The sequence below is a fragment of the Lipotes vexillifer genome, unplaced genomic scaffold (assembly GCF_000442215.2).
Source record: "Lipotes vexillifer unplaced genomic scaffold, Lipotes_vexillifer_v1.1 scaffold164, whole genome shotgun sequence".
In the NCBI taxonomy this organism is placed as follows: Eukaryota; Metazoa; Chordata; class Mammalia; order Artiodactyla; family Lipotidae; genus Lipotes; species Lipotes vexillifer.
In genome coordinates, this window is record NW_006789313.1 from 2,453,124 (window position 1) to 2,468,759 (window position 15,636).

The 15,636-nt window shown below is 36.3% G+C and overlaps 1 protein-coding gene across 1 annotated transcript in view; it reads left to right on the forward strand.

Annotated features, from left to right (window-relative positions):
- The window catches only part of AQR (aquarius intron-binding spliceosomal factor), a 103,415-nt gene that overhangs the window by 17,901 nt on the left and 69,878 nt on the right, over positions 1 to 15,636 (forward strand). Inside the window, exons 7-13 of the mRNA XM_007462507.1 lie at positions 1,651 to 1,719; positions 2,780 to 2,880; positions 5,274 to 5,350; positions 8,536 to 8,600; positions 9,730 to 9,846; positions 11,823 to 11,936; positions 13,658 to 13,761. Of these exons, the coding sequence (XP_007462569.1) occupies positions 1,651 to 1,719; positions 2,780 to 2,880; positions 5,274 to 5,350; positions 8,536 to 8,600; positions 9,730 to 9,846; positions 11,823 to 11,936; positions 13,658 to 13,761 (647 nt within the window). The remainder of the gene's footprint in view (positions 1 to 1,650; positions 1,720 to 2,779; positions 2,881 to 5,273; positions 5,351 to 8,535; positions 8,601 to 9,729; positions 9,847 to 11,822; positions 11,937 to 13,657; positions 13,762 to 15,636) is intronic.

Consider the following 15,636-nt stretch of genomic DNA (forward strand, 5'->3'; position numbering starts at 1 on the left):
AGATCTGTGTGTGTAAGCTATACACAAAAACATGGTTTCATTACTTCTCAGTCATACTTCGTGCATTAGCTGGCAGGTCAGCAGGAGAGTTGTGTTTTGAGTTGACTGTTGAGGGGTGGTTATGGATGATCTTTGAAAGTCTTTTGGGTTGTGTATGACACTTTTCATTCTTCATAGGATTATCTTCTAAAAAAATAAATATTTACCGTAATTACTATTTCATTCGTGCTTCTCTACTGTGGTTATCTGAAGGTATATACCTATTTATTTAAAGATACTTGCTTCTGGGCTTCCCTGGTGGCGCAGTGCTTGAGAGTCCGCCTGCCGATGCAGGAGACGCGGGTTCGTGCCCCGTTTCGGGAAGATCCCACATGCCGCGGAGCGGCTGGGCCCGTGAGCCATGGCCGCTGAGCCTGCGCGTCCGGAGCCTGTGCTCCGCAAATGGGAGAGGCCACGACAGTGAGAGGCCCGCATAACGCAAGAAAAAAAAAAAAAAAAAAAAAAAAAAAAGATACTTGCTTCTGAATTGATAGTGCATTTAGACCCATACAGGAGAATGCATGGGGTTTTTTTCTTTCCCTGAAAACAGTCTTGGTAGATGGATGATTATTATCTGTTTCCATGTAGTACCTCACATGGATCTTGTAAAGACATAAGAAAAAGATTTATAATATGTCACTATTATCTCTTTAACATTTATTAAATTAAAAAAAGCAAATATAAATAGATGTGATTCCTTGTCAGCAATTGAACAAAACCAAGATTTAATTAGTATTAGTAGTTTGGTGCTAGGTTTAATTAACTTAAAAGCTAGCTTATTATTGAAATACTTTATTTTTTTCAGCTTACCATCAGTTCTTATTATTTGAGGTAGCTACGTTCTATAAAGTAGCTGCGAACACTGAATTAGTTATAACTGAACCATTGCTCTTGGGGAAAATACAGGGTTAGGTTCATGCAAGCCTCTGGTCACAACAAACTGATCAGCGTATAACTGTTTTATGTGTTTCTGTTTAAAGTCACCTTATGTAATATATGTTGTTGATTCATTAACATTGAACTCGTGGTCAACAGTGCTGTAACTTAGAACAAACCTTATCTAACACACATATTTCCTCTGTAAGGCACATCAAAGCCTTCTAACGCCCAGGAACACTGGACGACACTTCAGTCCTGTGCTTGGGGCCATTTTAAATAGCAAAATCACCAAGAAAAAACACAATAATGTGAAAAAGTAGCACTAAATAGACCCAAAAAACATGCTAGTGTATAATATGAGAGCTGAAGCAAGAAGGCAGAGCATCACCTTGTCCAGCCTCAGCTGGAAATGTGTGTGTTGGGCAGCTCACATTTTTCTCTGCTCTGTGCTGACAATGAATGACAGCAAAAGCATTGGGAATATTGAATTGGGGATTACAAATACATTTTTGCAAGTGGATGAATTCACAAATGTGGAATCTACAAATAAAGAGGCTTGACTGTATCTTTTTTAAAAAGTATTGAACTTCTTAATAATAAAATATCATTAATTTGAAAGTACTGATGGCATGTTTTCCCCCAGGACTTAAAAAGGCAGTATGCGCCTTATGTAAAGACTTAGGTTAAAGTGCTGGTGTGTTTATATACTTGGTTTCTTCATGCTTTAAACAGGAAGTAGACTTGATACGGAGTCAAGTACAGCAGCTTATCTCCCTCCCAATGTGGTTGGGCTTACAGCCTGTAAGTATCTAATTTCAGAAACTTACGTATATTTATAAGTGGAACTTGTGGTTTTAGACTGTGTAGCTTAATATGGATATAAAATGGTAGCTAAAAGTCCCCTTTCCTGCTTACAAAATCTGTCTAATTTACTATGCATTAACTTATCATAGATGTAGTTTTTTCCGTTTTAAAGTTTTTATATGTAAGCTAGCATACGTTTCACCTGATTTCATTATTGTAAGGTGAAATAAGGTAATATCTATTGTGCTCAGAGAGGAGTTAATTTAATAAAATATTATTACTCGTATGTATGTCTTTGGATGAGACTAAATACAGACTTGAAATTTTTTATTTTCCTTGATTGGAATGTACATACAGCTAGCTATAGGAGAAGATCAGAATTATGTTTAGTATTAGCAACTTCATTTTTCTCATCAAATTCTTGTTGGATAATATGTGCCAGTATCAAATTAACAGATCTTAGGGAATAAAGTTAAAACTATCAAATTTCAGTATAATACTGTATTCAGAATTCCATTTCCTGCTCTTGGGTGGTTTTGTACGTGCCCAGATATGCAGGCTCATTCATAGGTACCAGTTGATGAAGGTGAAAACAGGCACGTATAAATAATTAATACTAAGTTAAAAATAGATAAGTGCGGTAAGAAAGAATGTGGTGGTGTGGACATTTCCTTATTGTGATAGCTCTTTTATGTTCATTGTTTCAGACCCTTTTTTTGAACTTTAATGCTCCTAAATGTTAATGCTCATATTTTTCAAATTGAAGTCCTTAATTTTAGAAATAAGAAAAATATTTATTATTGAGCTTAAAATCTTGACTAGAAAAGGCAGTTTCTTTTGTCTTATTTTTTTCTATTAACAAGTGTCAGAATTGAACAGTTCTTTAAAATATAGGTATTCATTTCTTAGTTTTCAGGTTTTGTCATGTTGCTTTCTGGTTTTATCCCATTGCTCTATATTATATCCATACATTAGAAAACTACCTAATAGTTGATCTAATCTTTATCCTTGTAAGCTTTGGGGTTACTGATAATTTAATGTCACATCACTCTTTCAGGCACGATTGGAATTAGAATTAAAAAAGACACCTAAACTAAGAAAATTCTGGAACTTGATTAAAAAGAATGATGAAAAGATGGATCCAGAAGCAAGAGAACAGTATGTTGCCAAAGCTTTGTTCCATGTTGGTTTCTTATGCTGGGTTGTGAGTCTTAGATATTGCTGACTTGATTTGTTGTTTCCTTTACATACCGCTGAACCAAATAAATGATTAAGAAGCACTTAGACTATCATAGGAATATTTTTCTCAAAGGTCCAAGGGAGAAGGCAAAACTTCACCACGTTTTTCTCCTTTCCCTTATCTCTGCTCCAGTCATAAGTGTATCACTGGGTCTTCCCCTTGCCTGTTGTCCATCATAGTCTCTGTCGTGGATGGTTCTCAATTTTCTCCACAATCTGCAGGCTGTCATTCCAACTTATCTTGCTTTTTCTTACTCCTGCACTCTTAACAATGACTAGTACACTCCATTTTATACAGTTCATTCATTCCATAAATATTGAGTGTTTATTATTTTGCTGAGTACTATTATAGGTATGGGGTTGTGGCAGAGAAGAAAATGGAAAGTAATTCCTGTTCTTGTGAAGCTTACATTCTAGTTGGGGAAGGCAGCAAATAACAGATGAATTATATGGTATATTATATGGTGGTCCATGCTAAGGAGAAAAATAAATCAAGTATAACAATTAAGGAAGCAGATGAGGGTTGCAGGGTATTTTAATAGTAATTATTACCAATTGGATAAAAGTCTAGTAGCAAGCATTTATTTCATCAAACAAAGTGCTGTTGGTAGGACACAGGGGAAGAATCTGTATACTCTAAGAGATTTGTTCCTCTCTCTCTTTGAGGCTAGCTGGTCTAACTGTGCTCTTGGCTTGTTTACTCTCTGACTCTTCCAGCAGTGATCCTTTTTCTTTCTTCATCTTTAAGTGCTCTTTTCCACTCACTATTTTTTCCCCTCTGCTTATATGCTTAGGACTCGCTTCCCTTGGGCCTATGATAACTTCTTCTGACTCTGTTTTTTCCTCCACTTAGGAGAGTAGTCTGTATACACCTGTAGATAGTAATTGAAGTCATGAGTATGAGTGAGATTATGTAGTGAGTATGTAAACTATGAAAAGAGGGTTGAGGACAAAAAGAAGTGAAGCTTGGAGTTATGCTGGTGATTACTGAAAATGAGAAGAACTGAAAAAAGCTGGATATCAGAGAAACAAGTTTGGGAGTAAGGAGGTGAGAGCTATAAGGACAGGATATTAGGGTCAGAATAGGAATATCCTTTCTTTAACTTCGAACTCCAGTCTCATCTCTTCCATGGTATCTTTCTAACCAATAGCCTCTTGATTGGGCTAATTACATGACATCTTTGCATTATTTGACTACTTCAAAAAAATTTAAACTCTCTCTTCCCGTTACCTCAATATGATTTAATTCCAAGTCGATAGACTATGCATTGTTTTGTAAACGTTCCTTCCCTAACTACCCTTTCCACTCTACTCCACGTAATTGAAGGGTAACCTTCTAAATGCTCTTCCACACCAACTACTTTAGGCCACAGTGCTTTCTTCTTCTGAACTCCTAAAACAGACTGTGTTTCTTACTGAAACATCAGGTCTTTTCATAATGATTAGACTATGTATAGCTGTTTAGAGTATAGGTTCTACAATCAGACTTAACTAGGTTTCACACTCACCTGCCGTGTAAATTTGGGCAAGTTACTGTACCTCCTTGAGCCTCAGTGTGAAATCAAGACAATAGTACCTGTTTCGTAGGACTGTCGTCAGTATGAGACTATTTTGTATGATGTACTTAACACAGCTCACATCCTGGCACAGTAAGTGCTCAGTTAATGTCAGCCAGTTTTATTAATGCTGGCTTGTGCTATTAATTATATTTTATGACTTGTCATTTCAAGTATATTTTAGTCATTCTCCTCCTTTTTATTTCCACCAGGACTGGCTTAATCAGTTGTAGCCATCCAGTACCTTATGATTGTTTTTTGATTAGTTGGTACATAGTGCATCTTAAATTAGTAATGAGTAAAAAGTTGTTTTTTAAACTAACATTGAATTTTTATACATCGTAATACTCTATTATGTTTAATAGTTTAAACATATTAAAGTATGTAATTGCTTATCTCATTTTAACTACATACTTAAATGTTAGATTTTTTATGTTTCAAGAGCAGACTGTAAATGAAATTTTGAAAACTTTCTAGTTTTGACCTTTAAATCACAAGTGAAAACTTTTACAGTAAGAAGATAGAGATGCTTTCTTGGCTGGTTTATTAGACCAGTCATGAGGCTCTTCTTTTCTTCATGTAGTGCTGTATTTACATTCAAAGAAGAAGTTGTGTGTTTAAATTATGGTCCTGATTTCAGAGAGAAATGGAACATTTTGAACAGTGTAAGAAAGGCTGTTCAGCATTTAAATTTTACTTTTGAAATAATTATTTCTCAAAAGTAATTTGGTCACTGTTTGTTCTCTCTGATTTTAGAGCCTATCAAGAAAGAAGATTTCTTTCACAGCTCATCCAGAAGTTTATCTCTGTGCTGAAATCAGTCCCACTTTCTGGTAACTATCTTCCTCTTCTCAGCTCATTTGTGAAGTTACCATTTAGATGCCCATATAGTATTTACTAATCTTTAGTCTAAAAACTGCTCTCAGAGTGATTTTAAATTATATAGACAAGGGGTTATGTCCTTCCCTTTTCAAATAAGTTACCAGTCTGAGTATCGTGGCTGCCTTAGAAATTCACATAATTTAAGGGCACCAGCATGGTTATTAAAGTGTTCATTTATTTATTTTTGGAGCTTGCTTGTAAGCCACAGGTCCTGAACAAGGTTCTGGGACATGGTGAACAAGACACTCACCGACCCTATCTACATGGCATTTACAATTTGCTGAGTAGTGTTTTCAAGCAATATCAAATATTGTTAGGAGGGGAAGAGGAGAATTATTTTGAGATATGAGCTACAAGATGAGATGGGAAGGATTTTCCTCCATCGTGGCCCCCTTTTATTGATGAAACAAATATATGCTATGTAGAGTATAAATTTCAAAATATATCATGATTATACTGTATATAGATAGATGTGTGTGTGTGTGTGTGTGTGTGAGTGAGTGTGAGTGTGAGACCTATGTACCAGGAAGAGCTAATTACATTATTCTGGGTTCGCAAGATCTTTATAAGCATTTATGTATGATATGTCATTGGTTGTTAATATTTTATTTTCTAACTGGAATATAATCTGAGAACAGTGCTGTAGGTGTACCATATTTATATGCACCAGAGATTATAGCATATATATGAATCAGATTGTAGCTTTGTTTAAACTGAAATACAACAATTATTTACTTATAAATGTTGCTGCCCCCCCCCCCGCCAAGTAATAGTTTACAACCGAAAATCACACCTGTAATTCAGTGATGAGTAGATACTAATGCTATAAATGCTAATTTATGGTACCTGATTTGGGGCATAATATCAGTATTACTACCAGCATCAGTATAAAGAAAAAGTTGTCATATGCTTGTAATCTATGTCACTTAATATTCGTGTATTTAAATCTTTCAGTTAAGAACCTTAAACCTGGAAAGAGGACTTAGATTTGGTTTCCTTGGCACAAATAGTAATAATGAGAACCAGTAATGTCTGTAACAATTAGGGTCATAAAAATTGATGTCATCTTGGGAATTCCTTCATGGTCCAGTGTGTAGGACTCAGTGCTTTCACTGCCGTGGGCCTGGGTTTGATCCCTGGTCGGGGAGCTAAGATCCCACAAGCCACGCCGCGTGGCCAAAAAAAAAAATTGATGTCACGTAGAAAGGTTTGAAAGTCAAGTAAATACAACAATATAGGACCTGCAGTAATTTTAACATCCTATAAACTACTAACTGTTGCCATTGTCATAATATATTGTCAGAAAACAAAATTTCTTAGATTGATCTTGAGCTTTAATCAAAATTTGTTAACTTTCTGGCAAAGGAATCAACAAGGTGATGAAAATAGTGTGCCAGTTCAGAGAGGGCATAAAAACAGACAGAATATATAGTTAGGAAACAGAAAACTAATTTATAAAAGAGTAAAAAAGATTGTGTGTAGTTTATTTTACAGGGTCATTACAGACAACCTGTCCATATCAATTGTTATAAAGGAAATCTGTGTAGGATGGTCTGAGATGTCAGGACTGCTATCAGAAGAAAGGAAAAATACACAATACACATAAAAAGCAAACAATAAGAATATATTGATGTCTGAAACTGAAATAACAGGGCTTCAGCTCTGAAGAATTATGCCTAGTAGGGCCAATTAGTGTAAAAATATGCTGTTTTATCCACCAGAACTCAGAAATTGAGTACCAAGCATCACATTCTAATTTTAAATAGGCCATTGCCAGTTATTTTCTCAAGCAATAAATAAAAATACAAATACAGCTCTTGTTCACTTTTAAAATTTTGGACAAAATTATTTTCCTTTGACAGTAATAAGGAAGAAAAGATAAAACAGAGGACCGATTTGAATGGATTAAATTTAAAAGTCGCTCCTTTAAATTCTTTAAAAGTTTTAGTGGCTGTGTGACCTAGACTATGTCTCAGAAAACCTGGATTCCAGTTCTAACCAGCCATTACTTTGTTCTGTACTTTTATCAAGTCATTTTCCTCTGGTCCTCAGTTTCTTACCTGGAAAATGAAGAGCTAGTACAGATGTTCTCTGAGGTCTTTTCCAGCTGTGAAATTCTATAGTTATGTTATTTTAGGGTTCGGATTATGGGCATGTGTTAGTTACAAAAGTATTCATATTTCTTTCTTCACATAAAGCCTTCTATTTTCCTGTATGCTACAAGTAAAAGATTGGATTTATTTAAGCATTTGTAGGATGCCTTCTACAGGTCTAGCACTGGTTTATTTGCTGCTGGGAGTCCTGAGCCTAGGGACCCTGAAATTATCTCCTTTTCAATTGAAACAGTCTTGTCAGGTTGGTTTCAGCTGGTAAAATAGCAGAACATTTTCTGACATTAGAAAAAAAAGCCATTTGTAATCTGAAAGCATGTCATGTCACAAGGTTGTAATTCTTTTAAAAACAAAAATGTTTTTAAAAATAGTACATTAATGCTCATGAATAACACAAGATAGTGATTTAAAAAATATTTTATTGCTCTATGTGTCATTGACATTTTAATGTCAAAGTTAATACATGTACAGTGAAAAAAAGTCACAAAAATTGTCCCTTTAATTAGTTTGTTTTGTATCTTCCCCACCCATTTTCTGTGCATTTTAAAGATACATATATATATATCTTTGTGTGTATACAGGTACACATATGTGTATGTGTTTATGCATATGAAAGAAATTCTAGGTGTTTAGTATGTGAAGAAAATAAGGAAGGTAGGTCAATAACTGAGATAAAACTGCCTTTCTAGTTTTGCTATTCAAGTTTTTTCAACATCTAATCACTTGGTACACATTTTTAAAAATTAACACTTTAAAAATATTTTTGCACGTCTGATTTTTAAAATGTGTCTCTCATCTAAGCTGCATTTTTCATTTTCTCATATTTATAGAGCTTACTGTAAGGGTAAGGCTTGCCCTTTTTGAAATATATGTGAGGTCTGTGCTCTGAACCATAGTTAGTCCAATCCTGATAAATGAGACAAATAACCTTGTTTAAATAACTAAATAACTGCCAATTTTAAGATATAGTACCATAAAACACCCTAAGTAAGAAAGTTTTAACATGTTTTCTCTGTTATGTCTAGAACCTGTCACTATGGACAAAGTTCATTATTGTGAAAGATTTATTGAACTTATGATTGATCTAGAGGTAAGAAGTGTGCAGTGACTTCTGTTACATAATCATTAAGGAGGCTAAGATTAAGCCTGTGACTATATATGAAATATTTCTTTATCACCTCAAACTGGCCTTAGTTTGTTTGTACCTATTTCAAAATGTCTTATAGAGAAGAAAGTCAAAAGTGATTGACCCTTGAAGTTTTCAGATGACTGTCAAATGGCTGCATTTGTATAAAAAACATTATTTAGTATAGTTATTATTAAACATGAGTCCAGCAATGGCAATTTATTTTGTGTCATATTTAATACCCCTACATAGAGTTTTAAAAAGGGCTGAAGTTATAGATTTATGGCCATTTCTTTAATAATCTCACTTTTCTAAATATGCCTAATATTATTGATGAAGAAAGATATAGCTGCTTGCTATAGTCAATTTTTAAAATTAAGATTTTTAAAGAAGATTTCATGCTACTAGGTGCAAGATTTTGATACAGAGTTCAGATGCAGAGTTGGTATAGTTCAGATTGAATTCATTTCCTTTCCTCTCCCTCTTTAATGCAGGAAATTGAAAGAAAATCCTTTCTGTTTATTCCTTATCAGGAGAGCTAGGGTGGTTTCTAGACATGAGGATTAGAGTATTGGACTTGCAGTCATTCATGAGATCTTCCTTGAGATTCCAGCTCTGCCAGTAACTATAATCTCTGAGGATCTCAGTAACCTCCCCTTTAACATGAGGGTATTTGACTAGATTAGTGGTTTCCAAACTGTGATTGTCATAGTTTCTTAGTATTGTCTTTCTGACTGTCATAGAATGATATGGGAAGAGGAAATTGAGAAAGGGATCTCCATTTAGGGTTTTCCACTCCCTTTTCCCCATTTTTAAACCTGCACACAATACATATTGGGATTTCATATAGGATTTTGTTTGAAAATTAGTGGCCAGGGTATCTGAGATTTCTTCCACTGCTGGATTTTATTTAGAAACATTACCACTGAATTTATTTACAGCATGGACCAGACCCTTTGCTTTGTGCAGAGTGTCTTTTGGGGGGCTGAGGGTACTTTGTATGTGATTAACACTTCTGCACTATGTATCAGTAGACTTCCCCTGTAGCTGGGAGAGCATGCAGACTTATTGCTGTGGTGATTATTTTCTCTAGGCCCTACTCCCCACAAGACGCTGGTTTAATACCATCCTGGATGACTCCCACCTTTTGGTTCACTGTTACCTTTCCAATCTTGTTCGTAGAGAAGAGGATGGCCATCTTTTTTCCCAGGTGAGCACTGGTGGATCTGAACATATTTATTGTTTTCATTTCTAAGTCAATCTTTTCTTTCTTTGCCATGCACCTGGGAGTACTGGGGCATGGTGCAGCGTATATTTTGCTAAGTACTGAATTGAATGATGTAAATTCCTAATTAGTCATTTAAAAGTAAAACCAGGGCTTCCCTGGTGGCGCAGTGGTTGAGAGTCCGCCTGCCGATGCAGGGGACATGGGTTCGTGCCCCGGTCCGGGAGGATCTCATGTGCCGCGGAGCGGCTGGGCCCATGAGCCATGGCCGCTGGGCCTGCGCGTCCGGAGCCTGTGCTCCGCAACGGGAGAGGCCACAACAGTGAGAGGCCCGCGTACCGCAAAAAAAAAAAAAAAAAAAAAAAGTAAAACCAAGTCTTAATATACAAAATGGATGCCTTCTTGTATAGGTGGCCTGTACTAATTTTATATTATAACCTTTTTTTGTCTTCTGAATATTCATTTTATTAATGTAAACAGTAAAACAAGCATTAGGGGAGGATTAGAGGGGATTAGGTAATTCAAATAAACGTTTTGTTAATCATGTATGATTTTATTATTGGACTAAATTATGTGTGATGTAGTCCCACATACTCATATATATTTTGATTCTATGTTAGTAACCACAGTGGACTATAATAGATGATAAGCATTAATTTCGAGTGAACTATGCCCTAATATCATGGCTTTCTTTGCATAAGACGAGGTTGACAGAGGCAGTTGATAGTGTGGAAGTACATATACCCTTAGACTGCTGCCTTGAGTTGGAAGGCAAGTGAACTTTGTTTACTGCCTTGGGTAGGAAGACACACTATTAAGGTTTCCCATTTCCTGTAATGTCATCCAGAAGAAAAGTCTTCTAACAAACTTCTAACACTCACCTTTCAGATCACAGCTGGAGATGAAATTTTCGTGTGTGTATTTGCACACTGTCCTAAGAATTCTTTTATCTTGTATCTGTGAGCATTCCTTTTTTTCCTATTCTCTTATTAAATTTTACCCAGTGATTTGTTGCATATATTAAAATACATTAAAATCCTAATATCTGGGGGGGGGAGGGATAAATTGGGAGATTGGGATTGACACATAGACACTACTATATATGAAATAGATAACTAATAAGAACCTACTATATAGCACAGGGAACTCTACTCAATACTCTGTAATGGCCTGTATGGGAAAAGAATCTAAAAAACAGTATATATACGTATATGTATAACTGATTCACTTTGCTGTACAGCAGAAACTAACACAACATTGTAAATCAACTATACACCAATAAAAATTAATTTAAAAAATCCTAATATCTGATTTGCCATAGATTAGAATTAAGAATAATAAAAATTTGGGGCGAATGGAGCCCCAAATTCTGTTGATTCTGTTGAAACTGCCAGCACAAGGGGAAAGCAGGCCTTCTTAAAGCACCAGGAACTAAGCCAAAGAAAGCTTGATGGCCATGGAGACCGTAGAGAGGGATGAATAGCTTAGCTTTTCCCACCTTGCTGTTTTTTTCTAATAGAAGCGTGGAGAAGCGTATCTCTAATTGCGAATTGCAAAACCCTCATCAGAAAATTTTAAGTGGCATAAGACCTCAGGAGTTCCCTCTAATGGTATAGCTCTATATAGATAGATTTTTTTTTTCCATTAAAATGATTGACTTTCTTTGATTAGTTCCTTAATGTCTCTTTAGTATTGAGATTGCAGTTGAAGTTCTTTCCTGTAGAAGTAGACCATGTGTATGAAATAGACTTAACAGTTTGTTCACAAGGCATATACTTTATGCTCACATAAGTAAAACACGTTTGTATATGTGCTGAAATGTTTGTTGCAGTGTTTACATTCCAAAGCTTTTCAGTACCTCTAAGAAGGTATGTGGATTTTATTATTTCTAATACTGTCGTATTTTTGCTTTCTTGTTTTCATGTTTATAACAGTTTATTAATTTAAATGTATCCTTTCAGCTTTTGGACATGCTTAAGTTCTATACTGGTTTTGAGATTAATGATCAGACTGGAAATGCTCTGACAGAGAATGAGATGACTACGATTCACTATGATAGAATTACTTCTCTACAGGTAATTGAAATGCATTATAGCCTTTGCGTCTGCTGCATGAAGTTGAGTCATAAATAATTTAGGTTTTATATAGTACAAATAGGAAAGGTAATAATTTAATAGTGTGTTCATCTTGAATTTTTAAAATATTGCTAATTCTGATGGATTCATGAAAAAGAATGCTTTCTTTTGTAGTTCTCAATCTTGAGACCCAGTATATTGATATTTGACACTCAAAAAATATTAGTTACTGGGCCAGTTTAGTGTGTTTAAGTATCAGTTTTATTTTATGAAAAGGTATTTCAACTTGACAAAGTATGTGTAAGTGCTTTGTACATTTTAAAGATAAACACATGTAATGAGACTGAAATTTACCAATGCAGCTCAGATGTGCCCCAAAAGTACCTTTGTTACTATTACTGAGCACATTTTGATCTTGAACTCAGTTTTGTCTGGTGGCAGCTTTTATTTCTCAATTTAAAGTAATTCAGTTCTTTACATTTTAAAGAGTCTTTTTTTGGGTAAAGACTCAGCCAAACTTAAGTTCAAATTGTCTTTCATCATCAGCTCAGACATGTTTTCCTGCTTTTCTCAGAACATTAGTGTTTTTGTCCTGCCTCTGCTCTTGAAGTGACCACAGCGGGTGTGGTGTGTGGCTGTTCTCTTGGCCACCAGCAAGGCACAATGACTGCTCCCTTGGGGCTTGGTTGTCAGCCTACTGACAAGGCCCCAGCCCTTGTTCTTTTTTTTTTTTTTTTTTTTTTTTTTGCGGTACGCGGGCCTCTCACCGTTGTGGCCTCTCCCGTTGTGGAGCACAGGCTCCGGACATGCAGGCTCAGCGGCCATGGCTCACGGGCCTAGCCGCTCCGCGGCATGTGGGATCTTCCCGGGCTGGGGCACGAACCCGTGTCCCCTGCATCGGCAGGCGGACTCTCAACCACTGCGCCACCAGGGAAGCCCCCCAGCCCTTGTTCTTGATGGTGCTGGAGTCCTCCTGGGAGCTGACTTTCATTTCCTAGCTCAGGCAGCTCACTTTCAGCTTGGTTTCAGGGTCATTTTGCCATTGCCTGTAGTTGTTTCATGGCAAGCTCATCGATAACCTTGGCAACCTTCTGTGTCATCCAGTACAGAGCACATGAAAACTTGTGGATCTTCCCAGTGCCACATCAGCATTATGGAGGACTGAGAATGTTATTTCACACACAATCAAATCAGCATAATGCTGCTCTTTCTGTTTCCTTGCAGCTTACTCCACGTTGGTTGGAGGTGTTACCCTGCGATGTTCTCTCTTTCCAGAGTTCCAAAGTAAAGCAGGGCACAAGCACACTATGCTGTAGGCCTCTCCTTTGAGATACATCTTCATTGGGAGTTGCCCTTGAGACTTTCTTATAGTTTTGTTAGGCCAATTCTTGATCATAAAGTGTTTTGTTTTGTTCTTTCTCTTCTCCTGTCAGTGAAGCTGGCCTTCGTGGCTATTTTCTTTTATATTCAAAATACAGTTTTAGAAATCAAAACCTGAACATTTATTCTTTGTACTCTCCGGCTAGAACAATTCTGTTTTTTTCCCCCATTGTATCTAATTCTTTTGAATAAGGCAGAGGTCACATATGAGAAACATTTAAGAAAGAGAATTGCATTAATTAAAAAAATTCTTTTTTCCATTATGCACTATATAAGTTGTAATTTATTATATTAATATGTAGGCATTAATTAATTAATTAATTAATTCTGTTCTTTTCTAGAGAGCTGCTTTTGCACATTTCCCTGAACTCTATGATTTTGCCCTCTCAAATGTGGCAGAAGTAGATACTCGGGAATCCTTGATCAAGTTTTTTGGACCTCTTAGGTAAGGCAATATGAAAGGACAGTTGAATTTTAATTTTCTTTTTTGGTTTTAGTTATTTTTGCACTACTTTAGGTGATGTTACTTGTTGCACTACTGTTTATTGACAACTAGAACTAGTGCTTCTCTCTAGCATTTGTTATCTTTGAGTCACTTAAATATAATTATACATCTTCCCTTTATTTTGGTAAAATTTTTATTTTTCATAACATATATTTTTCCTAGATCTCAAATTTTTTTAGAGTAGAATATAAGCTGGTATCCCATCAGTCGTAAACAACATACAACAGAAACCAGTAAATGTTCATCCTATGTGATATTAGAGGTTAGGCATAAGAAAAATTTTGCATGTTTAAAATTTATTAAATTGTAATGTTCTCTGGCATCTCTGTTGAGTATACTTTTTTGAAAATAGCAATAATAGCATACATTTATTTACTTTGTGATAGGTACCCTACTAGTATATAAATAAGTTAATTCTCCAAATATTCATGTGATAGGAGTAGGTACCATTTTACATATAAGGTAGCCGAGGCACAGAAGCGTTGAGTACTTTGCCTAAGTCACACAGCAAGTAAGTGGCAAAGATAGGATTTTTTTTATATATATAAATTTATTTATTTTATTTTATCTTTGGCTTTGTTGGGTCTTCGTTGCTGCACACGGGCTTTCTCTAGTTGCTTCGAGTGAGGGCTACTCTTCATTGCAGTGCACAGGCTTCTCATTGCGGTGGCTTCTCGTCGCGGAGCACAGGCTCTAGACACACGGGCTTCAGTAGTTGTGCCACACGGGCTCAGTAGTTGTGGCTCATGGACTCTAGAGCGCAGGCTCAGTAGTTGTGGTGCCTGGACTTAGTTGCTCCGCGGCATGTGGGATCTTCCCGGACCAGGGCTGGAACCCATGTCCCCTGCATTGGCAGCCAGGTTCTTAAGCACTGCGCCAACAGGGAAGCCCCAAAGATAGGATTTGAACCTAGGTAGTCTGACTTCTGAGCCCTAATCATTTTTTTTTTTTGAGGTATAATTGACATAAAACATTATATTAGTTTCAGGTGTATAACACAGTGATTTAATATTTGTATTTATTGTGAAATTGATCACCACGAGTCTAGGTAGCATTTATCTCCATATATATAGAACTTTTTGGTCTTGTGGTGAGAACATCTAAGATCTACTTTCTTTGCAACTTGCAAATATGCAGTACACTATTACTAATTATAATCACCATGCTGTACAATTACATACCCATGACTTATTTATTTTATAACTGGAAGTTTGTACATTTTGATCTCCTTTACTATTTCACCCACCTTTGCCTCGGGCAACCACCAATCTGTTCCCTGTTTCTGTAAGCTTGGTTTTTTGGGGGGGGGGGTTTGTTTTAAAATTCCACATATAAGTGACTCATTAAATTCCACTTATAAGTGACCCATACAGTATTTGTCTTTCTCTTTCTGACTTATTTCAGTTAGCATAATGGCCTTAGGGTCCATCCATGTTGTTGCAAATGGCAAGATTTCATTCTTTTTTATTCTGAGCCCTAACTTTTGACCACTGTGCTCTGTTATCTCCTCATTTTCCTTAACTCTGGGGAGAATTTATGTGTAGTTAATTGGCTATTTAAACTGAAACAAACTGAGATTGGTTTGGTCATTCATTTTCATATGAGGATATGTAATAACTTATAATAACACACAGGTCTACTTCCTTCTTTTAAATAACGGCATTGAGTTCTGTTCAACAGGTCTACCATACTGTTTTGTGTGTGTGTGTGTGTGTGTGTGGTACGCGGGCCTCTCACTGTTGTGGCCTCTCCCGTTGTGGAGCGCAGGCTCCAGATGCGCAGGCTCAGTGGCCATGGCTCACGGGCCCAGCCGCT